Source organism: Varanus komodoensis, unplaced genomic scaffold, assembly GCF_004798865.1.
Source record: "Varanus komodoensis strain SLA01 unplaced genomic scaffold, ASM479886v1 scaffold55, whole genome shotgun sequence".
Taxonomy (NCBI): Eukaryota; Metazoa; Chordata; class Lepidosauria; order Squamata; family Varanidae; genus Varanus; species Varanus komodoensis.
Window position 1 is genome coordinate 4,902,532 of NW_025336157.1, and position 26,565 is coordinate 4,929,096.

Genomic DNA, 26,565 nt, shown 5'->3' on the forward strand with positions numbered 1-26,565 from the left:
TTTCTCGACTGAAATCTCAAGGTCAGATCTGGGTGTGGAAGGGTGCCTTGGGGGTTGAACCCAGCCACCCGCTGTATCCCGTGAGCTGTATGCTGGGATCAGCTTGCACACGTGAGTGCAAGTTTGTGTCTGAGTCACAACGGAACAACTGTTGCTCGCATTTTGCAGGTGGGGATCACTGGAGCAGCCAGGTATGTGAATAGCACAACACCAGCCCCAGCAAAGAATGCTTTTCTTTGTTGAAATGGTGATTTCATGTATGATTGTTACACAGCTGGGATTCAGAAGCCCCCGATGTCCTACAAGGAAAACTATTGATTCATCATTTTTATATCCTTTTTTTATCATCATTTTTTATTCATCATTTTTATATCCCCCTTGCAAAGAGGCCACGTTGGCTTGTATAGCCCTCCTCCTCTAAATGGCATGCTCTCAACAACCCTGTGAGGTAGGCTAGGCTTAGAGTCAGTGACGGGCCCAAGTCACCCAGTGAGCTTCGTGGCTGTGCAGAGGCAAGAACCCCACTCTCCCTAGTCCCAGACCAGTGCTCTAACCACTAGGCAACACTGGCTTCGGCTCTTTATATTCTTTCTGTCGTCTGCCCGCCCCCGACCTAGACCGAACAAGCTGGGTTTTGTTGGGGAGCCCTGTGGGGCTGTTTCTACGCCTCTGGGGCCGCGCCTGACGGGTGTCTCTCCTCCCTCTTTAGGTACCACGACCAGCAAGATGTTACGAGCAACTTCCTGGGTGCCATGTGGCTGATTTCCATCACCTTCCTGTCGATCGGCTACGGCGACATGGTCCCCCACACGTACTGTGGCAAGGGCGTTTGTCTGCTCACGGGCATTATGGTAAGAGGCGACCCCTGGGAGGGGTGGCCCTGAGCTCCTCCTCTTCTGGGGGATCCCGGCCCCCATCATATACCCCCAAATTCTGGGGCGGATACGAAGGAGGCCTGTTGGAGAAAGGGTCATTCATTCTACCTGCTGGTTGGGGAAGATGGGACATGTGGCCTGGTCCAATGGGAAAGCACTGGGCTGGGGAAGGCTCTGCTTCAGGCGGTCTCGATTGTGTGGATTGTGATTACAAAGCATTTATGCCCAGCCTCTGTTTTTGTGACGGATGCAAGGCAGCTCGCGTAGCGCCATTTTATCCTCATGGCAACAACTCTGTAGGGGAAGTTGGGCAGACTGGTCCAAAGTCACCTGGTGAGGTTTATGGCTGAGTGGAGACTCGAACCCGGTCTTTAGTCATGCAGGTCTTTCCTCCAGCCCTCTCGCCACCACGCCGCTCCGGCATAATGCCCATGGCCCTCCCAGGAAGGTCATTTCCAGCATCTAGTATTCTGAGGTAGACTGCTTCTTCCCATGGAGGCTCCATTGCTTCCTAAAGGCTGTCGCTAGTCCACAGCCTGCTGGATCTGGCCACTAGTCCATCCCACTTGGTAACTGGATTCCTGCTGTGGCTGGCCAGATACCTCCAGCAAGCACGGAAGAAATGCCTCCGCTTTGCTTCCATCTTTCTGTCCCCGCAAGCCTAGACAAAGCCTCCGTTTACTTAGTGTAGTTCACATGTATCAGTAGTCTTGACTCTCTCCATCGGGTTGTTTTAGGGCAAAATCCTATGCTAGTTTTGAAAAAAAATCTGACAACTCCCAGCATTCCCCAGCCAGTTGGCTGGGGAATGCTGGGAGTTGTCGGATTTTGTTTCCATTCCAAACCACCATGGGATTGTGCCTTCCATCTTTTTATCTAAGCATCCTTACAAATACTTTGCCCTGTGCTGTTACAGACTAAAGGCTTGATCTAGGCAATAATCCTTCCTTCCTTCCTAAAAATGCTTTCCGTGCTCCTCTCCCAGTCACCCCACACCTGTGCCCTTCCTCGTTTTCCTAGTAATTATAGCAAAGGCAGTAATTACATCTGAGAATGGCAGGCCTCGCCCGTTCAGTTGCTATGGTGACCACGAAGGTCACAGGCCTGCACTTCCAACGAAATGGCTAAGGGTGGCTATGAGGCGGCAGGTGTGTGTGTGTTTGTGTGTGTGCGCACAAACGTGCAAGTCAGGAAGGGGAGCCTGTTGGCGTTTTTTGAAAATAATTTTAAAATAAGGCGCCATCAGGTCTGCCCTTGGATACCCGAAGTGGCTGTTCGTGGCATCCCCTCCTTTCCCATGCCCTCACATCCCTCGACTCGCCATGATGCCAAAGTGTATTCAACCTATTCGCGTGAACCTGGGAACGAGTCCCACTGGCACTCGATTTTATAGGATTTGCAGCCCCAAATCAACACTATTTATAGACCAACCCCCAGCAATTGCCTTCATGGATAGGCGTGTGGGCATAAGCCGACGAGCGAAATGAGATTTCTTTCGGATCATGGTGCGACACGCAAGGGCCATCGCTTTAGCGCGAGCTTTTTCAGGAAAGCGCCACGCTTAGGCCACTTGTGGGCTAACATACAGTGATGCCTTTCACATGCGGAGGTATGTGAGACTGTGCATACTTGCACATGTGCTGCCTCTTGCGCATGGGATAAGGCAGAAGTGACTCATGCAAATTGTGCGTTTCCCTTTCTGAGGCGCCAGGGTATAAACATATGCACGGAGAGTCAGGCATATGGTGCGATGCCCCTGTGGGAGTCCATGGCGGAGAGAGTTGGCACAGACTTGGGGGACAGAGTCCCGACTGGGCATGAAGAAGGCCCCAAGTTCCGCACCTCTGCACAGGAGTGATGGTTGAGCACTGAACCAGGCCGGGCAGCTTCCCATGTTTACATATTCCATTCTCGAGGAATAACATGCCTCCACACTGGCTTTGCTTGTGCGTGATGTCAATCCAGGGCTTCCATGGAAAAGCGCTCAATTGTTCCCTGAACCACTGCCTGGGTTCACCTGTCACAACAAACAGTGGTCCCACGTTGGAACGGTGTGTGCTGTTCCCAAGGAACTCCGCGGTAGCTACACACCAGGACCGTGGAAACCAAGATGCTGAGTTCAGACGATGAGAGCTGCCAGGTTGTTAACGGGGACCGGCAGATACTCCCATATCGCGCCGGTCCTATATCGTCTGCACTGGCTGCCAATTGAGTCCGGGCCCAATTTAAGGTGCAGGTAATGACCTATAATGCCCTAGGTGGCTTGGGTCTTGGATACCTGAAGGACCACCTTCTTCCCCAGGTGCCTGCCCGCCCCTTGAAATCTGAGGCAGAGGTCCTTCTCCGTGAGCCCTCTTTGAAGGAAATTAGGAGGGTGGTACCTGGAGAAGGGCCTTTTCGGTGCTGGCACCCCGACTTTGGAACATGCTCCCCAGGGAGGTCCACCAGGCACCGTCACTTTATTCTTTTCAGCATCAGGCAAAACCCCTTTTGTTTCCCCAACATTTTAACATTTAATTGGTTTTATCTTTGATTTTATCATTGATGGTTGGATGCAGTGTGTTGTTTGTTGGTATGGGTTTTGTTTTCGTTTGTTTTTTTGGCAAGCCATCCAGAACTTCAGGTTTTGGATGACATATAAAAACTTTAAATAAATGAATAAATTAGGGGATCCGTGGTGAAGTGTGGAGACCATGGAACAGACCATTGTTTCTTGTGGCTTCTAAAAACCGAATGGGTGATGCTGGAAATCCCGTGAGAGGGTTCAGCAACTGCCAATTGTACTAAGTGAACCTGCTCGGAAGGTCAGACAAGCTGTGCAGCTCCATACCGGAAAAGTGGTTGCTCTGTATTTGACCGCCAGCGCTGCAAGTGCATTGAGTTTTTTGAAATAACGTATGCGAGGCACTGTTCCATGTTCAGAGAGAAATATTTGAGTTGGCTCTGCGTATGAGTGATCGTGTGGGCACATCTGTGCAGCTACATATCTGAAGTTTGCACGAAGCCCTGTGTTTTAGATCCATCCATCCAGCATTTTGCTTTCCACAGAAGGCAACCAGACGCCTGTGCGAACTCCCCACAAGCAGAGGGCAGGGCCTTCTCGGTGGTGGCCCAGGTTATGGGAATTCTCCCAAGGATCATGTGGTTGGCTCCATCCCTCCTGGCCTTTAAAACAGGCCTTGGAAAAAACACTTGTTGCTTTTAGCGGAAACAGCAACGTTTCCGATTTCATAAGTATCCTGTTATTCCCAGCTCTGAAGTTGTTGTTTTTTTCCCAGTGGTTTAATTATTTTCATATAAATGTTGGGCCAGATTGTGAGATATTTTTTAACTGCTGTTTGAATAAGTGGCTGTATTTTACTGGAGTAGGATATTGTCTTTTTGTTGGTTTGCTTGCTTTAAATTGCTTTTTATGTAAGCGGCCTTCAGGGGTAGATTTGCTCACTTTTACCTGTCAGGGAGAGAGAGAGAGAAACTTTCTTTTTTCCACCATCTTCTTTTTAACGGATAAATCTATGATGCAACCACATTTGATTTATCATACACAGCTCTGCTTCCTCCATCTTAAGAAAGGAAATGGTCAGCTCGGAAAAGGTGAAGGAAAAAGGCAACTGAATGTAGCCAAAGTTTTCAAGCACCTTTACTCCCCGATAAACTTAAAACCTGGCTTGGGGCCCCTTCTCCACTCTCATGCATTCCAGGTGTGTTGGATTACAACTCCCCTCATTCCTATCCAGCACAGCCAGGGAACAGGGGTGGTGAAGTTGTTGTGCCAGACATTGGGAAGGTACCAAGTTGGGAGGGGACGGGGGGGGCAAGGGAGGCTGAGTAGTGGGTGGGACTCATTGCCACAAGATACAGCGGTTGCCCTTGGGCAGATGGCTCTAAATGGGTCTAATGGAGGAAGACGTGAAGGAGAAGAGATCTGTCAGCGGCTGCTAGCCGAGGCTAAGTCTGTGGGGGTCCTGGCAAGGGCCACACGCCAACAGGGGCCCACTGATGAGACACCCCCGGACTTCCTCCTCTGCTTCCTCATTGCAGCCTGCTTGTGTGCCTGCTTCTCACTCTGACCCAGACAGTGGAGGAGGCAAGAAGGAAGAGCAGTAGATGCCATGCCCTCCGTTAATCGCCCTCCCGTCCCCCACAAGAAGGGGTAGCAAGGCCAAGGCGCCATCGCAGCTGGGGGCAAAGGGAGCTGGAAGGCCGATCTGTTGAGGGAGGGGCCCTGGAGGGCATCTTGCCTGTCCCCCCAAATCCAGAGTCAGCCCTAGCTTTTGGCCTTGATATCTGAGGCTAAAACGTCAATGGAACCTCAATGGTCAGAGGCAGTCTACCCCTAAATCTCAGCTATGGAGGCAGATGGCCTGCTGTGGGCAGGGGCTGTTGTCCTCACACCCTTTGCGGCAGCTGCGCCTGGCAGGGCTGTGTGGGAAACAGGATGCCGGATGGATCTTTGGTTCAGATCCATCTGGGCTGTTTCTGCATTCCCTCTTAGCTCCTCGACTCTGGTTCACGTCTTTGCAGAGCTGTTCCAGATGTCCTCTGGAGTCCACGAGCCAGGAACATCTCCCCACTCCCGATTCCATTAATCCTGGCTGCTTCCCTATTAATATCTGTCCTCCACCCCCCCCCATCACCACCCTCCATCTTTGGTTGTTTATCTTTCGCTTAATGAATGGGCTTGATTGAGTTGCCCCCAGGGGAAAATATGCAGCAGTAGCAACCAGCATTCTTTCCAAACGTTGCTGAAGCTTTGCAACTGGGAGGAGATTGTCTTGCCAGAGGTTCTTTCTTGGAAACTGTTCCCCCAATCCTGCAGCCCTGCTCCGAATCCCAAAACTTTGCACCCTCCCAGCAGGGGCAGTGAATACAGAGTTAGACCCTTGTGTGTTTGCGTGGCAGTTACATAGGAGTGCAGGAGGAAAACACATGCATCACTCTCTTTTTGAGGGGGCTTTTATCTTTAAAACAAACATCAAGTTTCTAGGCCTCATGCTAGAGAAGATTCACTTCAATGCTTGTGTGTAGTCTTGGAAGCCAGAAATGTAGCTTAATATAATTTCCATGGGTTGGTGAAAAGAGGTGGGTGATGACAGGTCTTCGCAGAGCTGGTTTCCTCCTGACCCCAAGGAGGAAAAACAGAATGAAATGGGAAAGAGCAAGGCTAATAAACATTTCCAAGGAGCTATGTACATTGCAGAAGTGGAAGCTTCCTGAATTTGTATGACACAGGCAGGATACATGCAGGAGAGCCAGTGTGGCGTCGTGGTTAAGAGCGTGGGACTGGCACTCAGGCGATCTGGGTTCAAGTCCCCGCTTGGCCATGAAGCCCACTGGGTGACTTTGGGCCAGTCCCACACTCTCAGCCCCACCTACCTCACAGGGTTGTTGTTGTGGGGATAAGATGGAGGAGGAGGAGGAGGTAAGCTGCCCTGAGCCCTTTGTAGGAAAAAGGCAGGATATAAATCGAAAAATAAATAAATTCTTGAAGCTGGGGGATGCATGCTGGTGATCACCAACAAGAAAAGCGGGGGGGGGGGATACTAAAAATGTCTCTAAATAAAAGCAGCGCGTTCTGTTTGAAGCTCCCCTTGCCAGAAAATAAGCTTTGGAGGAGCATTTAGAACAGGGGTGGGAAACCACACAAATGCCAGGAAACCACCAAGGTTTCGGGGAAAGGAGGTATGATTCAGCTCACCGGTCCAAAGTCTGGGCCAATATTGTCACCGGTCTTTTGTTTTTACCAACATGGTTTATTTCTCAGTCCTTCCTGGAGACATTGAGGAATGAATCTGGCCCTTCTGTATGCCAAGCAAATACCTTGCCACTGAGGTATTCTGCAGCCCCTCATCCCCAATCAAACATTTATCCCTCTTGTTCAACACTGCCTGTTGTAAAGCAGAATCTTGGCCTTGGTTCTCTCTCTGCCTTCTGCAAGAAAACGTTTTTCCTCCCAGACGTTTTTCTCTGCCAGCAGTGTTAAAAACACCACTTATTGAGTGACTCCATGGAGATCAGTTCTCTCTGGCAAGTGTAGTGTTAGATTTACAGCATTCCTTGTTCTTTGCTCCACCACCCATTCCCTCCACCCCTCCACAAAAACGAAATCACACCACGAAGGAGTGTCTTTTGGGGGCTGCCTAGAAACTTCCCTTCTGTTCGGAGTCTCTTCATAGGAGCTCTTAGGAGCCCACGAATCCAGGACTCGTGCATTTCCACTTGATTGTCAAGAGCTTCGTCACGGCAGCCTTCGTGGCTAAGCTCTGCTGGGACTACACCCCCCACAAGCCCCAGCACGCATGGCCAGAAGCCAGGATTGTGGGAGCCGCCATGCAAAGCACCCCAAGGGCACCGGTTTGCCTGTCTGTGCCCCATACAATAGAATCGTAGAATCATGGAATAGCCGAGTTGGAAGGGACGAAGGGGGGCATCGGGGCCAACCCCCTGCTCTTGCAGGACACGGTCTCCCAGCAGCCTCTGGGCCCTGGCGCTGACGTGCCGTAGTTCCAGCCAGTTGATCAGCTCGACGGCTACCTCTGTTTCTGATGTTCGAGCTGTAAATGCCACTTCATTTATGCGACCAAAGCAACACCATCTGTTCACAAGAAGGATGGTGGCAACAGACTTCAGGGGGACTGCCAAGCTTTGCAGAAGCACAACAAACATTTCGAGGGATATGCAGCCTAAAGAGGGAAGACCCCCAAGCCGCCCCCCCCCCGCCCAGTCCTCACTGGACATATTCATTGGCTGAAAAATGCCAGTTGAGTACAATGGGGCGAGGACGGGGATAGAATTGAAAAACGGGGGGATCAGGAGCAGCCCACCAAGGCGGGGGGGGGGTCCCTCTAGCATGCACACGCTGCCACGGTCCCCCACCTGCCTGCCAACAGCCACCAGTCGTTCGGTGTCTTTTAGGTGCGAGGTTAAGCATTTATCTTGCCTTTCCAGGGTTTTGAAAGGTTTTTAAATTGTCTTTTAGTGGCTCTCAGTGATTAGATCTGCTTCCCCTGCAGGGGAAAGCATGGCTGTTCTAATTGCTTGGATGGCAGCTTAGCATTGTTAAAAATGTATTTTGCTTGAACTGCCTGGAAAGTCATTTTGTAGAAGGTGGAGTCAAAATGTTTCAGGTCAAATAACATTAGGTTTAAGAACGGTTGTTCTGCTGCTGCAATAGATGCACATCATTGAGAGAGGTGGAAACGCTTTGAGGCCTTGAGGATTGTGATGGGGCCAGTGAAATATTTTTTTTTCCTCATTGGTGTCAAAATCTGCATCGCCTATGCATCTGGATGAATGCTCCATGCTTGTTACCAGTGGGTTCCCATGGACAGGGATGGTGGGTGTTGCAGAGTCAGCCAAAACATCTGAACTCACCAGGCTGGGGGAACCTGCAGCAAACCACAGTTTAGTGTGACAAGAAAAAGCAGGAAGGAGTCAGAGTAAAGCTGGACTGAAGTGCTTCCTGCTTGCCCCCTCTTTGACCAGATCTGAAACCTCTGCTAAATCTTAACCATGATTAGTTTTAAAAACCTAGCTTCAGAAGCTGGAGTTTCAAGCTGGCTTTGACATCACCCCTCTTTAACACCAACCACAGTTTGCCAGTCAGGATGACACAACCAACCATGGCTAAGTGAAAGCAGATGTTTCTGAGAGACTTCAGATCAGTGTCGGACGTTTTGGGAGATGATGCAAAGGCCTGCGACTCATTTCTGCTTGTTTGCATTGTGTTCGGTTCAGGGATGGGGAAATTCTGGCCCACACGAGGCTCACTCTCCAGCCTGTGGTGTCTGCTGGTATTTCGTGGACTCTTTGGGCAAGCACCTCCTGATGAGCCAAGAGAGGAGAGTACGAACAGGCTTATCCTGCAGCATGTCCCAATTTGTTTGCAGTCTCTGAAAGTCCCCGAAGCTGCCTTGAAAATCCACAGGACTAGTTGATTTATTTAGGATTCTTGATATCCATCCTTCCACTCTCAAGACCAAGATTACATTGTTTTTAAAAGGAGACAAAAATATTCAACAAGAATTATAACAGCCACGAAAGCTGAGACAACCTGCCGCAGATAAAATGGATGGGGAAAAGGCTTCCTGGAATAGCCCTGCCCTTTTCCCCCAACCCTGGGAGGTTTGAAGGTTTCCTGGCTTCTGTGAAGTTTTTTCACCATTCTAAAAAGTTGACATTTCGTCTCCAAAACTTCATTCCTGCCAGGAAGGATGCTGGGCAAAAATTTGCTATTTTGGCTTTGTCCCTTCTGGTTTTGACCCTGCTGTTTTTCTGCTTTTACCTTTGGCATCAGCTATTCACTGGAATCCCCTTCCCCCTGGTATTTGGGTCTCCTGTATGAACAAGATGAAATATCCTTGGCTTAAGAGATGGAAACTCTGTTAAAAGAAAGACGGAGGAAATCTTGTACTCCGTGCAGAATTCTACACTGCCGTGGCACAGCTGCAGAATACCCATGCTGGATTATATCAAACCCTGCAATAAGGGAGAAATACAGTTCAGACCTGAGTAACCGTGGCCGTTTTTTGGCAGTTCATCCAGAAAACAAGTCTCTCGGCCTCCCAGGGTTTCCTCTCTGCCACGGCTGGTAGATCGCTTCGCTATAGAAGCACTGAGCTTTGGGGTACCCTGCTGCTTCAGGAACAAGAGGGAAAGAGGAAGCCAGCAGAAAACTGTACATTGCTGCCAACACTCCAGCATTCTTGCTCCGTATTTAAAACCAAAAACCGTTTCACCCACATGATGCTTTCAGGCGGAATATTGAGTCCGACTCTGGTCATTGCCCCTCGAGGAGTTGGAGAAGGTGTCAGAAACAGCAACTCAAGCGACTGAGGGGCTGGAGCCAGTCCCCTATAAGGGAACTTTGCAACAGGTTTATGTAGAAAAACAGCAAGCCTGGGAGGCTCTTTTTTATGTATGGATGTGGAAAGGGAGCAGTGAAGAAAAGTGACAGGAAAAATGTGGAGCAAGAAAGCTTTGCAGATATTCTGGACCGACAGAAAGTTGGCCAAGCAGAACGTGCCCTGGAAGCAAAAAACGAGGAAACTGTCATATCTCAGGGACATTTGGATGCTTCTTGCTATTGACTTTCATAATTACCCTCTTTATCACAAAGCCAGGCCTGGTTGGCCAGCTTTAAAAAAAATCTAAGATGAGTTGGAAGCATCTCTTCTTGATCTGCTAGGAAGGGGGAAAGAAGGAGGCTGAGGCTGCCATAGGCCAGTAGTTTAATCCGACTGAAACAGAGCCTTTTCCGTGTGTGTGTGTGCGTGTGTATTTGTGCGTGCATGACACTTTCAAGCAGTGGGCATGGCTGAAAGTAGGTCTGGCCGGAACTCAAGGTGAGTGTGCCAGGGTCCAAAGTGGATCAGGCCAGAGATGTGACTCCTTTGGAGCTGACTTGTCCCTCTGCACCCCATCAGCTGTGCCAGTTCTGGGCAATGCAGGGGAGCAGGATGGGATAAATCACACGGATAAGCTAGAGCAAGGTCAGAGGGGGGCCTGGCCTGGCTGGGAAGGCTTTGGAGATCTCTTTTTTGTTTTATTTACAAGCATTTATATCCCGTCCTTCCGCCAAGCGCTCAGGGTGGCTTTCCCCGAGGCCCTGTGCTCGTACTCCCGGGTTTCATCAGCTGACCACCTCTTGCATCCAGTCTCGCCAGGGCTGTGCTCCAAGCCCTCTTCAGCCCAAGGGCCAAATTCTGTTCCGCTTTCTGCCAGTAAGAACCTAGGAGAGGTATTTCAGCCTTTTAAAATGGGGGCGAGAAACTAGTGGAAAAGCTGGGAAACCAGCGGACAGGTAAAGGCTGGTAGAAGCCTGGCAGGGCCAGGAGATGGAGTCACGGTCGTCCCTGGAGCCCTGGACCTGAGATTCAACACCTCTGCTATCAGGGTTTGGGCCACCCTGCCTGTGTGGGCTGTTTTCCACTCAGCTAAGCCGAACTGCAGTTCTTCCTGAAATGCAGCTTCCTATATACCTTCACTCTCTCTCCATGCTATAACAAGGCAATTTCTTTTCTTTTCTTTTTCTTTTTTGAGATGGCAATTTTAAAAGCCGCTTTCCATAGCGGGAATGGAGGATGTGGTCTTGCGCATTCATGCGCTCGGAAGCGCCCAACCCCAGTGGGCTGGGTCTTAGGGGAACATTTGAGAATTCAGATTAGACCAGGCTGTTAATTAGACTCTGTTGTGCCGAGATGGACTTACCGGCGCCGGTAATCTCTGTGGATGGAGAGTGTGTGGAGTGGGGAGGGAAAAAGCTTTCTGTTAAGCTTGAATGCAGATGCGTGCCCACTCTGAACTCCTCTTGCTAGGCCTAAGAAGCACTTCAGTCCAAACTTTTTCAGGCTGTGACACCTGTCTGTGCTTAGTGGAGAGAAGATTTCTTCACACCTTCTCCCAGATGCGCCAGATGGGCCATGCCTCAGTCCAGCCTGACTGGGATTTAGTCACTTAGATAAAGAGATGTGGCCAGCTGTCACCGTTCTGGCGAGAGGACCAGTGGGACAGGAGAGGCACATGTACCGTTTCGAAGGGTCTTGAGGTCAGAGGAGGAAAGAGACGGGTTTTGCAAGAGCTTGTCTGCAGAGCCCGTTTGCATGTCTGGTGGATTTGAGGCATTCTGAATGCTTTCCGGAACCAGAGTCCGGATGCTTCCTTTTCCATTGGAGTACGTTGCATCTTGTAGTACATTGTTCGCTGCCATCCCATGATTTCCATGCTGGAGGACAGTTGCAGAGTAGGCTAAGTAATCGGGCATTTTTCCCAAATGCACCTGGAGACTCTGTTGCTGCAAAAAAAAATCCAGATCTTGCAGGGCGTGACAATCATGAATCAATCCCGTTTTTTTAGTTGCAGAAAAAATATAGCTGACTTGCTTATGTTTGGTTTAAGAGTTCCATTTCCTAGTTGTAACCTGCTTCCTCTAAGCAGCTGAATATATTATTATTATTATTATTATTATTATTATTATTATTATTACTATTACTATTACTATTACTATTACTATTATTATTATTATTACACCACCACCCCATTGGCCCATAGGGCTGCCTGGGCAGTGTACAATATAAAACAGAATAAAAACATTCATATTAACATATTGAACATTTTTCTACAAAGCTAGCATTTAAGATACATTTCCACATAAATCTTACTAAAATACATTAAAGCATACAAGTATCATAAGCAGGGCCTTCTCTGTGGTGGCACCCAGGTTATGGAATGCGCTCCCTGGAGAGGTGCGCCTGTCACCGAGTCTATATTCTTTTCAGCGCCAGGTTAAAACCTTTTTATTTAATGACTATTTTAAAAATTAATTTTATCGTTAACAGTCACTTTTTGTTTTTTGTTTTTATATAATTTTATTGTACTTGTTACTGTTTTATTTTAATTCTACATTGTAAGCCGTCCCAAGATGCCAAGACATGTGGTGGCGGCTTATAAAAGTTTTAAATGAATAAATAAAATAAATCATAAATGGCTTAAAATATAAAGATGGACCAATACAGACATTGCATTAAATACATATCGAGCTGCTACACCTTCTGCCCCATAGGACCCTCGTATGAGGGAACAGGGACTTTAACCCTTGTCTCCGCACTGTGTGTCTTGTTCAGGCACCCCACCTGGCAGCAATTTTTATTTTAATCTGATAATTTTAATTTTATATTTGTAAATCAATGTATTTTTTGTATTTTTGTATTTAATGGTAATTTATTATGTACTATTGTATTTCAATGTATTTTATCATGTTGTAAGCCGCCCCGAGGTTTCGGCAAAGGGCGGCATAGAAATGTTATAATAATAATAATAATAATAATAATAATAATAATAATAATAATAAATGGGGAGGGGTGGGGAAGGGTAGCTGTAAGTCACGTCTACTTTGGCTCTGCCCTGCGGGTTTCCCAGAGTAATCAGGGGAAGTTCCTTGAATCCACACACCCTCGAATGCTTGGGTTGCGTACCATGGCAGGCCCCGGTCTGTGGCTAACTCGTTTTTGTTCCACCAGGGGGCTGGCTGCACTGCTCTGGTGGTGGCTGTCGTGGCACGAAAATTGGAGCTCACCAAAGCCGAGAAACATGTGCACAACTTCATGATGGACACACAGCTCACCAAGCGGGTAAGCAGCCTCGCCGGGGTGTCCCTAGGGGGGGCCAGGGGCAGAGCAACCGGCTGGATCCCCAGCAGCTTTGCTTAAAGGGGCCAACCCGCAGAGGACGAGGAAGTCCCTCCCCTGCATGATCTCCTGGAGACACACTGCAAGTCAGTCTTGACCTTAAGACCTGACCTGGAATATTGTGTCTAGTTCTGGACACCCAACATATAAGAAAAATGCAGGTAAATTAGAAAGGATCCAGCGGAAGGCAACAAAAATGATCCAGGGTTTGGAGACACTGCCCTGTGAGGAGAGACTGAGGGAACTGGGCATGTTCAGCCTTGAGAAGAGAAGACTGAGGGGGGACATGAGATCCCTCTAGAAGTCCCTGAAAGGCTGTCACAAAGGGGAAGGTCAAGATCTCTCCTTGCTAATGCCAGAGTGTAGGACATGGAATAATCAGTTCAAGTTGCAGCAGCCCAGATTCAGGCTGGACATCAGGAAGAGCTTCCTCACTGCCAGAGCAACATGACAGTGGGACCAGCTGCCTGGAGAGGTGGGGGGCTCTCCCACACTGGAGACATTCAAGGAGAAACTGGGCAGCCATCTGAGTGGGGTGGTGTGAATTGGTGTCCTGCAGCAGCAGGGGGTTGGACTCGATGGCCTTCATGGCCCCTTCCAACTCTACTATTCTATGATTCTGTGTAAGGAACTGAATGGATCGGTGGTTTGACGTAATATAAGGCAACTTTCTGTGTTCCTGTGTAAATCAGCCCTTTATGCAGATTCATGAGGACTGCGGTCTTGCTTGATTTTTAAGGGAAGAACTGTAGCTCCATCATGGTGGGCTGCTTGTTTGGCATGCAGATATACCAGGTGGAATCTCGCACATTTCAAGGAAGTGCTAGAAAATTCCTCCCTGGAGCGCCATCAGTGTTGACCATACTGGGCTAAATGGACCGAGGGGCCGTATGTTCTCCGCCACCTTAAATTCTGCAAAACTCTCCCACATCCAGCACAGTCTCAAGGCACCTTTCCCAATCCATAAACTCCACAAAACTGCCATCATGGAAAAACAACTGAATGAGCATTTTACTGGCCGAAGGCAGCGAATACAATCAATACTCATTAACTGCGAGGCATCTCATGAAACGAAGACCATGCGGCCTGAAATGGATTTGAGCCAGATGGGCACCTGCGGGAGGGGGGAAAGGGTTCCTGTGTGGGGAAGCAGAGAAAACGGATTTGTCATGCTGTCTGAACCCAGCCATTCCTTAACTCTTAGCCTGACCTACCTCACAGGGTTGTTGCGAGGAGGAAACGAAGAGGCTGCTCTCAGGAATGAACGATGGGATGCAAACAGGATAGCAAAATTCACCACAAAACAAAGCATGCATCCTTCCAGAGGGTTTGGCCTTCCCTCCCCATTGGCTATGCTAGGTAGGACCAGTGGGAGGTGAAACTTTTGGGGGGGCCACCAATTGCCTGTCCCATCTTAGCCCAATATTTCTGGACAGCCCAACAGGTCTGCCAAAGATAGCCAAGATTCCAGCTGATTTCTTTCCTTGTGCGTCCAGCTTGAGATGAATTTGGTGGCTTCCGAGTGAGAAGCTGCATCAGCCTAGCAGTTCCGTCATCCCACGTGGTTCCCACTCCTCACCGCCTCCCTACGCCCAGCCAGATTCATTATTCGAATCGCTTCCTCCCAGGCCTCTCCCCGTAATTTTCCTCACCTGGTGGTAAGGGCAGCCCTTGACCCTGTCTCCAATTTTTAAAAAGCAAGGCGAAGAAGAGAAGGATAGTTTCTAGGGCAGAGTTCCTTCCCGGAGGCCATGGGAAGGGGCGAATGGGACTGGCTGCGAGAGAGTCCTAGACCCTCTTTGAGGAGGGGAAACCCCAAATGATTGATAAAGCCACACCTGAGGCAGAAATGCCTGTCTTGAGCGGGTGTGTGTTGTGTCCATCACAGCAGGATCAGAGCAAATTAACTTTCCGGGAGCGGTTTATTCCAAGGCCTTGTTTATGACAAGTTTCCCAGCTCTCACTGTTTGTGCAAAGGTTGTGGAGGAGCTTCTTCTGCATGTCAAACCAAGGTGTGTGCGGTGGGGGATGAGCGATTCGGCAGGGCAACATCAGTGTGTTAATAGATTGTTCCAAGTTCCTGCCACCTACACCCCCTTTCTTGGCCAGCACATGTATCTATGCGCTGTCTCTTCAGATGGCTTTTTTTTTTGCATTCTCTTGCTTCACGATTGTGCCAGTTCCCAAAACAGGAGGGTAGGATCTTTATTGTTGTTATTTTTTTAATCATTTAACAGCAGCAGAAAAACCTCACAACAAAACAACAGGGCACTATTAGGAACTGGTTTGAAGAAGGATATGGTGGCTGCTGAAGGAAATTTGACTCTAAAAAGAAAAGAAACAAAAAGGAATGAATGAAAAATGAGATCAGCCTGTTTGCAAGTCCTGAAAAGATCGGCCAGATGGTCAGAACTGTATACCTTTTGTGGTTCTTTTTATTCATTCTGCTGCTGACAGAAAGACTGTGTGGTTCAGCAGTTGGGACAACCTTCCCTCAGCCAGGTTCCCTCCAGCTCTGTGGGATTACAGCTCCCATGAGCCCCAGCCAGTATTGCCAACAGTTAGGAAAGCTGGGAATCCTTGTCTTGAACATCTACAAGGCACCAGCTTGGAAAAGGCTATTAGAAATGCTCTTTCCTGATCGTGTGGCATCTGGAAACCAAATTCAGTGAAGAATGGTTAAAAGAGCTGGGTATATTTTAGCCAGGAAAAGAGAAGTTTCGTACCTAAAAGGCAGAAACTGGAGGGCTTTGCAGCTCTGGAGAAAATGATGGGACTAATTTATCTTGTTTAGGATTTATATTATATTATTGTAAGCCATCCAGAGATGACAGTGATGGACGGCCTATAAATGTCCTAAGTAAATAATAAAATAATATCACTGGGAGAAAATGGCTGGGAAGCAGATTTGGCAACACTTTTGGATGTTGGTGTTGCCATCTTTCATTCCTTGGGATCATTTGGCTGCACCTTTTTTTTTTTTTTTTTTTGTGTCTACTGATATTACAATGCCTCTTTGATGCGGGATTGTCTAATTTATTTGATTGTCGGCACTGCAATGCAACTGATGCTTTTCGTAAACATTTGTTTTGGCAATGCTCGGCTGTTGCTTCTCTGGGGCGAGAAGGTTATCACACAGGTCCACTCTGCACTGGGACAGTCTTTAATATTCATTGATGTTCACGCTCTTTCAAGATTTACCTACTTCATGGAAATTAGCAAATGGAAGGGAAAATGGATCCTGTGCATTCACTTGGCTGCTAATGGATGCCCTGCACCCTTTTGATCTTAACAGTATTGGAAGGATAAACACTAAACTCTTATAACGTGGTGGATGGAAGGACTTTACGATGCTTTTAGTCTATGAACAGGTGGCTGTAGAGGCCAACTTGAAATGGATTGTTTTCTGGGGTTCACTTTGGTTGAAGCTTATGGATCAGGGTTAGATTCCAACAATAAAATGAAAAACAATAAAACTGTTGGATGCCTGCAGGCACTGCTTTGGAGGGTGCCCTCTATAGACACCATGCCAGGGGCCCCCGAACTTGACCATCTCTGTGTGCCCCCCGACTCTGCTTCTGTGGCAAATAGGCCTGCTTTTGGAATGTGTGCAGTGTGGCTTCTAGGCACGGGCCGAGTGCTTTGTGATTAGAGCTTCCTGCAGGGCTGACTCTCTGCTTCGCCCCCGCAGATCAAGAACGCCGCAGCCAATGTCTTACGGGAGACCTGGCTCATCTATAAACACACCAAGTTGCTAAAGAAGATCGATCATGCCAAAGTCCGGAAACACCAGAGGAAATTCCTTCAAGCCATTCACCAGTAAGTGCGGCTCTTCTTTTCCGCTTTCCTCCTCCTCTTTCTCCTTTTTTAATCTCCGGCAGAAGGACGGTGGGGGCGGTGGCGGTGGCGGGAAAGGTTTGTGGCTGGGACAGCGGGAGCAAGGGGTGCCGTGCAGAAGGGCTGGTCTTCTTCTCTGGGGGAGGGAACCATCCAGTCACAGCCAAGGATGGGAGGCAGCGGATTTGCCCCTCCTGTGCAGAGGCCATTGGCAAGCACAGCCAGAACAGTAATTCATACAGAGCTGCAGCAGGCAGCCTCCTCTGAAGATGATGCTCCGCCTCTTTCAGCTCCAGGGCCAAACGCAGAGATGCTCTGTAGGCCACTTAGCCGGCAGGCGCTTGTGCGGTGGCAGGTGTAGGGTGAGTGGAGATGGGGGCTGAACATTTGAGTTTTCCCCTGCATTCCATTGGTAGCACTGGCTGTCTCGGTCTCTGTCCAACGTGCCAGGTTTCTAGCCCTCCTTGGGATCCAGTGACAGAGTGGAAAGAGGAGTGCTCAGACTAGGATCACTGGGGAGAGGGGGGGAGGGAGGGGGCATATCTTTTGATGCCGGCATGCCAAAGGCCTCCATCAGTCGCTCTCCCCCCTTTTCCAGGTTAAGGGGCGTGAAGATGGAGCAGCGGAAACTGAGTGACCAAGCCAACACCCTGGTCGATCTTTCTAAGGTAACTCTTCTCCTTCCCCCGGGTCCCTCCGAAGGCTCACGCGGGGCGAGGCGGTGGAGCAGGTTACTCTGGACTCCGGGGCGCGTGTGTGTTCACGCGTGCGGTTGCGTCCAGGATGGAGCAGCATCTTGCGCGCCCTGCCGTCCCAGGCAGAAGGACGGAACCCTTTTGCAAATTGCCTTTGCTGGGAGGGGTGCTGCTGAGACCAGATAGGGCTCCTGCTCTGGGGTGCGCCTGCTGTCGCACAGACAACTTGGAAGGCCGGTGGTCCTCGGCTCGGCCCACAGCATCTCCAGGCAGGACTGAGAAAACACCCTCCTGAATCGCCGGCAAGCCACTCCTGCCAGTCTGTGTCAGCCGTACCAGGCTGGACTCAGTGTGGGGCAGACTCCCATGTTCTTATTTCAATCGGCCCTTACTCAGAGCCATGAGGACTAGAATCTTGCCCCATTTTTAGGGCAAAGGCTGCGACACAAAGGGCAGCCTTGCTTCTCTGCAGAGGCTCCGGGCTCAGTCTCCAGCTAAAGGGGTCAGGTGATGGGGAAAGACCCTTTTCTGCCTCAGATCTTGGGACGCCGTTGCTGCTGAACACTGGGCTGGCTAGACCAAGGGTCTGCTTCGATCTAAGCCAGCTTCCTAGGTCCTTGCTTTAAGCAGCCTCCGTTCTGAATCATGAGGACTGGAAACTCGGCTTTTAATTTCAAAGGGCAGGCTGTAGCTCAGCAGTAGAGCCTCTGCTTGGGACGGAAGGGGTTCACCCCTGGAATGAGAGAGCAGCTGCCGGTCAGAGGAAGCAGGACGGAGCGAGATGGGCCGAGGGCTCGGAGGTTGCTTCCTGCTTGGCCATCTGCAGAGATCCTGAAGGGGGGGGGGGTGGCGCTGAGGTCAGGTGTGTGCGGGAGGGTGTGCCGGGAACATTCGGAGAGCTTCCACCCTGTGCGGGCTTCCCCGCGCCTTCGGTTGCCAGGCAACCCCATGGAAAGAGGTAATCCATCTCTCGCTGCTCTGCTCGAACCTGCTCTGAATGGGGAATGGTGGCGTGTGTCTCGGGGTGGGACGCGTTTACCTCTTACAAGCTTCGTTCCACCCTTGTGGGTAGCCGCGTGTGCCTGCCGGTTTGCAGCAAAGAATTCGCGTCCGCCACCCTCCTCCCCCTGAGAGCCTCCGGGGGCCCTGCCCCACGGCTCACCCTATGGCGTGGGGCTTAGCTGATGGTGGCAGGAAGGCTGCATGGTTCCAGCTGCTTTTTGCTTTCTGCCCTTTGCTTTCTGCTTTCTGCTTTCCTTCCTTTCCTCCGAAGGAAAGGCAGTCTTCTCTCGGAGGAACAAAGCTCCCGTTTCGAGCAGAAGTAGGTTTGCCTAACCTGCCTTCCCCACAAAATGCACCATTTTCTGGACTGGAATTCCACCCCCTTACCTTGGAATAGGAGGAATGCCAGTGCTCTTCCTGTATCTCTCCTTCCCACCTCCACTTTTCACATCTTTCATCGGGATCAGTACTTGTTACAATAGCATAGTCCTTTGAGCTCCGTTTTCCCTACAATGTTTTATTCTAGTCTCACATTTTGTAATTTTGCATAGATCTGATTTGGCTTACAAACAAAAAGCATCTACTTATCTCCAGTGCTACTCCATTGTATGTCGATGTTGTAACTTTTGAGAGACAGTGTGGCCTGATGGTTAGAGTGCTTGCTCGGAGACCAGAGAGATCTGGGTTCTAGTCCCCACTCCGTCACAAAGCTCCCCACGCTCATGCTCAGCTTGGCCTACATTGCAGGGTTGTTGTTGTGAGGATAAAATCGCCGTGGAGGAGGATTAGGAAAGCCCCCTAAGGGTTCCTCACAAGAGGGAAAAGCCTGGGATACAAATGCAGTCAAATATAATCATGATGGTCTTTGTAAATCAGCCGACGAGACATTTGGCAGTTGAACATTATAGAAGCATGGCAGTTTCAGGAAATGGCAACTCCTCTGTTTCGTGTGTGTGCTTAGCGGCACGGGGGGAGACAAAGACAATGAGATTTTCGGGGAGGCTTTCCCCTTAACCTGGAAATGGAGTGTCCGGGGAACGGGTTATGCCGTTCTTCAGCTCTGATAAAATCCATCTTCCTTCGGTTCCGTTGCCCCCGCAAAAAGGGCACTTGATTTAATGGGAAATAGAAATGCCAGGCTATTCGATACCTTGCGATCCACAGTGACTCTGCCTCCTAGGATACTGCTCTCAACCCTCTTTGCTCCCACAGGACCCTTTTCCCTGGCAGCCTCTGGAACTGTCCTGTTCTTTTTTTTTTGTGGGGTGGGGGTCCTTCATTTTTTCTCTTTGTGGCCTTCTGCACGAAACCAAGTTCTCTTGGCAAAGCCACGCTACACATGGCACCTACTAAGCCTGGCTTCTTTGTGTTTGTGTCGGCTGCGCTTTCTTTTTCCACCTGCTTCCCCCACCCCCCACCGCTTTAATTCAAATTCCCAAGCCATTTCTCCTCCTCCTGTTGCTCGTCCCGATTTGGCATTTTGCGGAAATCAGGCAGTGTGGGAGAGCTTGTGCCGTGACACGGTCGGAGTGCCTGAATCCTGGGAAATCATCCTGAGAACACACTGAGAAGGAAGCTTTTGAGCAAGTCTGCTCCATCCCATAAAACCACACCCTTCCTCCCAACCTCCTGGCAAAGATTCTTGATAAATCAAACATTGAATTAAAAGAAGATTATTCCCCGGCAAAGCACCCAGTCCACATTGTTTAAGAGCAATGATTTCCCAAACGGAAGGTTCAGGCCAGATTGGAAGCTGCCATATCTGATCTGGGAGCTATTCGTAATTCCAGAAGTTGGGACTTCGCTATTATTAGAGGGAAATTACTTTGTACAGGGCACAGGTTGCAGGCTGAATCCTGCCAGCGAAACCCAGTTACAGAATTTAAATTAAGCTCTGCTCACCAGCAACCAGTTCTTTTTCACCTCAATCTCACCTCATCTCCTTTTTCCCGTCTGGTAGGACAAGTCCCATAAATCCATGCAGCCTTTGTACAACTGGGGTAATCAAATTTTTCGATCGAGGGAACTCTAGTTTCATTTTTTTAAATCACGTTCCTAGTCCTTATGATTGCAATGGTAAGCATGAAAACATATTAATGAACAATGCCACTCTCCTCCCAGAATTAGAACACTGTTCCAGGATAATGTACTATTTTTTTCCAGGGAAGCTGAGTTTCTTGCTCTATAGATCAAATTGTGCAAATTATTTATATATGGTAGAATTTCTCGGTGTTAGGTAGTTGCGCAGAAGGGTCCAAGAGTTAAGTAAAACCCCGATTGCCTTTTAAATGCAAACTGAGCTTCACAGGAAGATTCTGCATGGAAGCGGAAAGGAAAGCCAGTGTGGGGCTGCCCTGTCCTCATCTCCCTCCCCGATGTCTCTTTGCAGATGCAGAACGTCATGTACGACCTCATCACAGACCTGAACGACCGGAGCGAGGACCTGGAGAAGCAGATGGGAGGCCTGGAGTCCAAGCTGGAGCAGCTCTCCGCCAGCTTCAACTCGCTGCCCGTACTGATCACGGACGCTTTGCGCCAGCAGCAGCAGCAGCTCCTGGCCGCCGTGCTCGAGGCCCGGGGGGTGAGCATGGGCGTGGGTGCCCCCCCAGACGCCGCTCCTGGACAGTCCCCTGGGGGTCAGCTCCACCTCGTTCCCCACCCCCTACACCAGCTCCAGCAGTTGCTGAACTGCAGCGAGGGGTCTCCTGCCGCCCGCGGGTCTTTTTTTAACAATCTCTGTGTGGGGGCAGCTCGTTCCCAGTCCAGAAGGGGGCTGGAGGGACCCGAGCCGCTCGGGGTCGCCGGGGACCCAGAACAGTACGCTCTCGGCTTCGGTGCCTCGGAGCAGGGCTGGGAGGGCGGGAAGGAACAGGCAGTTTCGGCGGAGTCCCTCGCCGGCCGTGTTTGGTGGACTTCCGGAATCCACGTTCAATCTCAGGTCTTCAAATCGAACACAAGCCAACCCGAGGGTGCGGACGTGACGGAGCCGGGGCGCGGCAGGGCAGGGCAGGGCAGGGCAGGGGAAGGACCATTCCACTGTGTCGGACCCCACGGTGCTGGGGTTATCCATTTCCTTCGTGCTGCCCCCTTTCCAATATTCTTCCTCCTTCCCCTCTGTTTGTTCCCGGTCTTGCCAGCAGAAGTCAAAGAAGAAATGGGAGGAAGGAGGGGAACGGGCCTTGGCCCCCATCTCCTCCCTTTCTCCTGCATTCTTAGCCGGATCCCAGCAAGGGAATGCCGTTGCGCCTCCTTGTGTGTAAAGGTCTCTGTGGGAGCTGGGCAGGGGTCTGTCCTGGGTTGCTCTTGGGGGAAGCAGGTTTTACAAAGAAGGCAGCAGGCAGGTCTCACCTTTGCATAAGGTCTCAGAGCAAACTTGAAGCTGGTCCGGAGAACCAAGAAGCCGCCCCATCCCATCTGCCGCCAAAACTATTCTCCCCCAGAGGCCTTCGGTGTCGTGGGCGGAGAGCAGATGGGGGCTTGAGGCCGGCCAGGACGATGGTCACGGCTCCAGGTGAAGTGGAAGCTCCTGGTTGGAGTGATGCCTCCCTGCTGGATCACACCTGGACCTTCCCAAGGGGAATCCGAGGAAGCAGAGTTTCCTTTGGGTTTCATTTGGCTTTGCAAGGGGGTTCTCCCAGGCCTTCGCACCCACCAGCGGTTCTCTGAAATCGTATCCTTCATGTACCACAGTGCCAACCCGACTCCGCACTCGTCCCTTCTCTTGTCCAGCTCTCAGTTCCACATACGGCACTTTCCCAACACTCTGCTAAAATTCCAGATTGCTTTGCTACTCGGATTCTCCAGGGCTGATCCACTCTCTGAACTTACACCTGTCTTTAACCAACTCACTCTCTCTCTCTCTCTAAAATTTACTAGAGCTTTTCTTCCCACAAACCTTCCTGGGAATTATCGTTTGAGGGACAGGCTTGGGAGCTGGGTCACAGGTTTTCAGGCTGCCTAGCTTGAGAGCTCTGGCTATGAAAAGGCTTAACATTTGCAGCATAGACATGCCTCCAGGTTTTTTTCAATTTATTTCCAAACAATTCAGAGGCTCTCTCTTGCACGTGCTCGCTCTCTCACTCTCTCGCTCTCTCTCTGCCTTGTTTTAAATATTTTTCTTTTTCCACCACTGCAGCAGCAGGTTGTGGCACTGAGGTTTGGGTTGCTGCTACACAGAAGCAGGGTACAAGTGACCAGATTTCAAAGAATTGCACAGTTAGCCAAGGCCACCGCCATGATCCTTCGTCTGTTTTTATACAACCTGAGTGGTCACGGCTTCTTGCGTGAAATCCCTAGATTATTCCTTCCCCTCACAGCATCAGCCAGCTCTCTGAAGAATCGGCCAAGCCTTTTTGAGATCCTGCCCCTGCTGTTTTCAGCTAGCTTTTCATCCATATGGACTAGAACCATGCTTGTGGATTGTTGTTGTTCTTTCAAAAGAAAGCTCATGTTTTCTGGGAGCTCCATCTGTGAGCCATTTCTCCATGTGGTGGCATGGGATGGACACCACCCTTCTCTTGCAGGGAATATGATGGAGGTGTTGGAAAGAGTACACCAGGCTTGGGCAGCTTCCAGTCTGAAGGTCTGCCTTGAATGTTGTTTGCTTTTCATTTCGGTTTTTGCTCAGCCCCTGATACCTACCAGCCCAAGCCTGGGACACGTGCTTTGAATGCGAATGTCGGGGCCCAGAAATTTGTCTGAAGGACAGTTGGTGGATGGCGCATGCACAGGCCTCTCAGGCCAAAATTCAGTCCTGGTTTTCTCATTTCAGTAATGGAGAAACATTTTGTTCCCTTCTGTTGTTTACACCGTCGAGAGTCGGGCTGCAAAGCACACCACGGCCTCGCCGCTCTCGCCTTGGTAGACCTCATGGAGGGCCTCCCTGAGATAGAGCAGAGACTGCAGTCCGCGGACCAAACAGCCAGAAGAGGCAGGGTCCATATGCAAGTGTGGGGGGGAGGGGGCAGCGGGGGTGCCGCTGCTTCGTGCATGGAAGCCCCCAGAATCGGCTTCAAAGCCTGAGCTGCGGAAGATGAGGAACAACTTTCCTTAGCCTTAAGCTTAGGAGCATCATCGCCCATGATCAGAGGAAGCAGAGTTGGATAGACCAGGGAGGCCTGGGTTTTGCTAAAGGTATTCTGTCTGTCTGTTGCAGATTTTCAGCCATCTTTCATTCTGCCGTCCGCTCCTTGCTGGACTCGGATTCTTTCTACCAGAATTTCGAGAACTTGGCACTAAAGTGCATTAGTTCTAATGCGCACACACGCAGATGTGCTAATATACATTAATTTGGATTAGTACAAGTCTGTGTTAGTACAATCCCCTGCACACACGAGCAAAATGCCCACACACAGGTTGGACTCACAAAAATGGACATTCATTGGAGTCTCCCTCTGGCTGTTTTCAACAACTCCAGGATTCGTCAATGGCTCATCAGAGCACTCCTGTGAAAAGGCCTTCCCTTTCTGGACAGGTAGGACTGCAGCCCCCATCATCCCCAGACAACACAGCTGGAGTGATGGGAGCTGTCGTCCAGCACAACCCAGAGGGTGCTGGGCTGCCAAAAAGCTGGTATAGAATATGAGCTCCATGCCGGCACCCTCGCTTTGATGCAGCCTTAACGTCACACACCAAAGAATTCGTTTCCAGGCCTCCGGTTCTCCACTGCGAGGGGCTGAAGAGGAGGGCTGGAAAAATAACTCCGAGAACTCACCCCAGTTCATTGGAAAAATCTTTCCAAGGGCGTCTTGTTTCCTTTCTTTTCTTTTTCCCCTGCAAGACATGTAAAAAGTCTTGCCTTGTGACTCTGGGGAGAGATCCAGAGTAGTTAATCTGCAGCGTGGAGGCTTTGCTGATGGGCCAGGACCTTGCGCTGTGGCGTCTGCAGCCTTAAAGCTTATCTGGCCTTTGTTACCGTTGCGTTGCTCTCCGCTTCTGGAATACTGCCCGTTCTCAAGGCACAAAGGGGCCAGGCCCTGCCAGAAGGCAGGAGGCCAAGTTCCACTCCAGCTGGCCGGTTTGGGACGAATCCATGCATCCTGTCGGAGCAAAAAGGCTGTTCCTCTGGGAGGCCCCAGTCCCCGTTTTAAGCCTCATCCTCAGTGCCAACCCCACCTCCAGCTTTTGTCAGCCGAACGGCTGGCCGCCGTCCAGGGCTTTGCACTCAGCCGGGGAGGCCTTGGAGCTTTGCTTCCAAGCCCTGTGGGGACCATGCTGGCTCCTCTGGATGGAAGCTGAACAGGTGACATTTTATGTCTTTTTGAGCAGGCAAAGCAAGCGTGTAATTGCCCGGCGATATTAATTACGTGCTGCCTGCAGCGCAGGTTAATTGCAAGCAAAAAGCCGACGTGCCGCCCCAGGTACGTGGAACAGCCTGGCGGTGGGGGGTTCTTTCCCTTTTGCTTTTTGTCTAACTTCCCTTCAGAAGCGGTGTGCAGCTTTCCAAACGTTACAAAGGCAGATTAAACAGGATGGGGGGTGGGGAGCAGGGGAAGGAACCTGCTACGTTCCCACAATGGGTAGGAGGTGCGTTCCCTTTCGATTGATGTTGCTTAGGAAACGAGCAGCCCTTCGGGGAAGAGCGCCTTTGACGCCCACTGCTATTTCTTTTTGGCAGCGCTGGTGACATGGCGGTTTTATTTCCCCCCCTCCCCGCCCCCTGCCCAGGGCTGGTTCAGCACAAAACATTTAGGAATCTGCTCAGGGTGCAGCCCACCTTTAATCCCTCTCTGGGAATCGCATCAGCCAAGCGTAGCATCTGAGGGAATCCGTCATCCCTGTCATCTTGTTAAGATCGGCGGAGCATGCTTGGTCCTTGGGGCAGAAACATAGAAACAGGGCGAGTCAGAAGGGGCCTCCTGAGCTATCTAGTCTGACCCCCGGCTCCAGCCGGCTCCGCTCACGACATGCCCACCATGGCCTCAATCAGAAGAGCCAGCAGTGAGTAGCAAATTTTGGAGCTGTAGGCCAAAATGACGAGGAGGCCCTATCCGAAGTTAGTTGGTGCATGCTGGGAACCGAAGTCCCAACACAGCTGGAGGGTGCCACGTTTGAGCTGGCGGCTCTATCTGAAAGAGGTTTTGGGGTGGACCATTTAGGAGAAAATTCAGAATCTGGCCCAACAGCCATCCAAGGCCATTCCCGCTTCTAAACACTGACGCTGGTATACCCGAAGGCCAATAAAGCAACACTGTTGAATGTTTTGGTGGCAATCTTAATTCACAAAGAACAGAATCATCCATCATGAACCCTGGGGGGAGTTGTGGGTGTTTTGATATTAAAAAAAAACTCTCTACTCTTTCCCTGCTTTATGAATCCGGGAAATGTAGCTGCCTGCTCTTGATACAACAATGCCCAGTTACTCTTGCAATGGTGAACAGGGGGCGTTCAGCCGTCTTTCGGTGCCAGAATGCAGCTCTGGAGAGGCTTTCTCCCCACATGCCGAAGGACTCGTGTTTCGCGTGGCCCCGTCTTGGCCTCACAGCAGCCTTGTAAGGTAGCCCAGAATGTTTCGCACGGCCCCTGCTGCGGCTTCAAAGGGTGCAGCAAAGAGGTGTTTCTCCAAGACCACCTCGGCACTGCAGGAGGTGCTCTCCCGGTTCTTGGGCCAGGCTTAAGCACTGAGCCAGCCCCTTCCCCAAGCAGTTAAGCACAGCTTCCTGTCGGATTGCCTTTGAGACTTGCCCCACCGCGTGGGAAAGAGCACGAGTTCAGCCCGATGCGAGTTTCAGCACCTTGGACAGCAGTCAGGCCCTCTTTGGTCCGCTGGTCCTACGCTTCTACCTCACTGGCTGAGGAAGCGACTCTGTCCTTCCAGCCTTATCAATAAAGGGCCCCAAACATTTGATGTAGGCAAAGCCAGAGAGAATGCCCTGTTGCCTTCGTTATTTTCAAAGCAGCCCCGACCTGCCCACAGCCTGCTAATTTGATGGGGGAAATGCATCATCGTCCGGATGAGACTCTCACTATCTC

At 50.4% G+C, this 26,565-nt stretch overlaps 1 protein-coding gene across 1 annotated transcript in view; it reads left to right on the forward strand.

Moving 5' to 3' along the window:
• KCNN3 (potassium calcium-activated channel subfamily N member 3) overlaps positions 1–25,888 on the forward strand; it is a 60,732-nt gene extending 34,844 nt beyond the window's left edge. Inside the window, exons 3-7 of the mRNA XM_044448491.1 lie at positions 710–851; positions 12,893–13,003; positions 16,752–16,879; positions 17,496–17,565; positions 20,984–25,888. Of these exons, the coding sequence (XP_044304426.1) occupies positions 710–851; positions 12,893–13,003; positions 16,752–16,879; positions 17,496–17,565; positions 20,984–21,952 (1,420 nt within the window). The 3' untranslated portion in view covers positions 21,953–25,888. The remainder of the gene's footprint in view (positions 1–709; positions 852–12,892; positions 13,004–16,751; positions 16,880–17,495; positions 17,566–20,983) is intronic.
• The last annotated feature ends 677 nt before the right edge of the window (positions 25,889–26,565 follow it).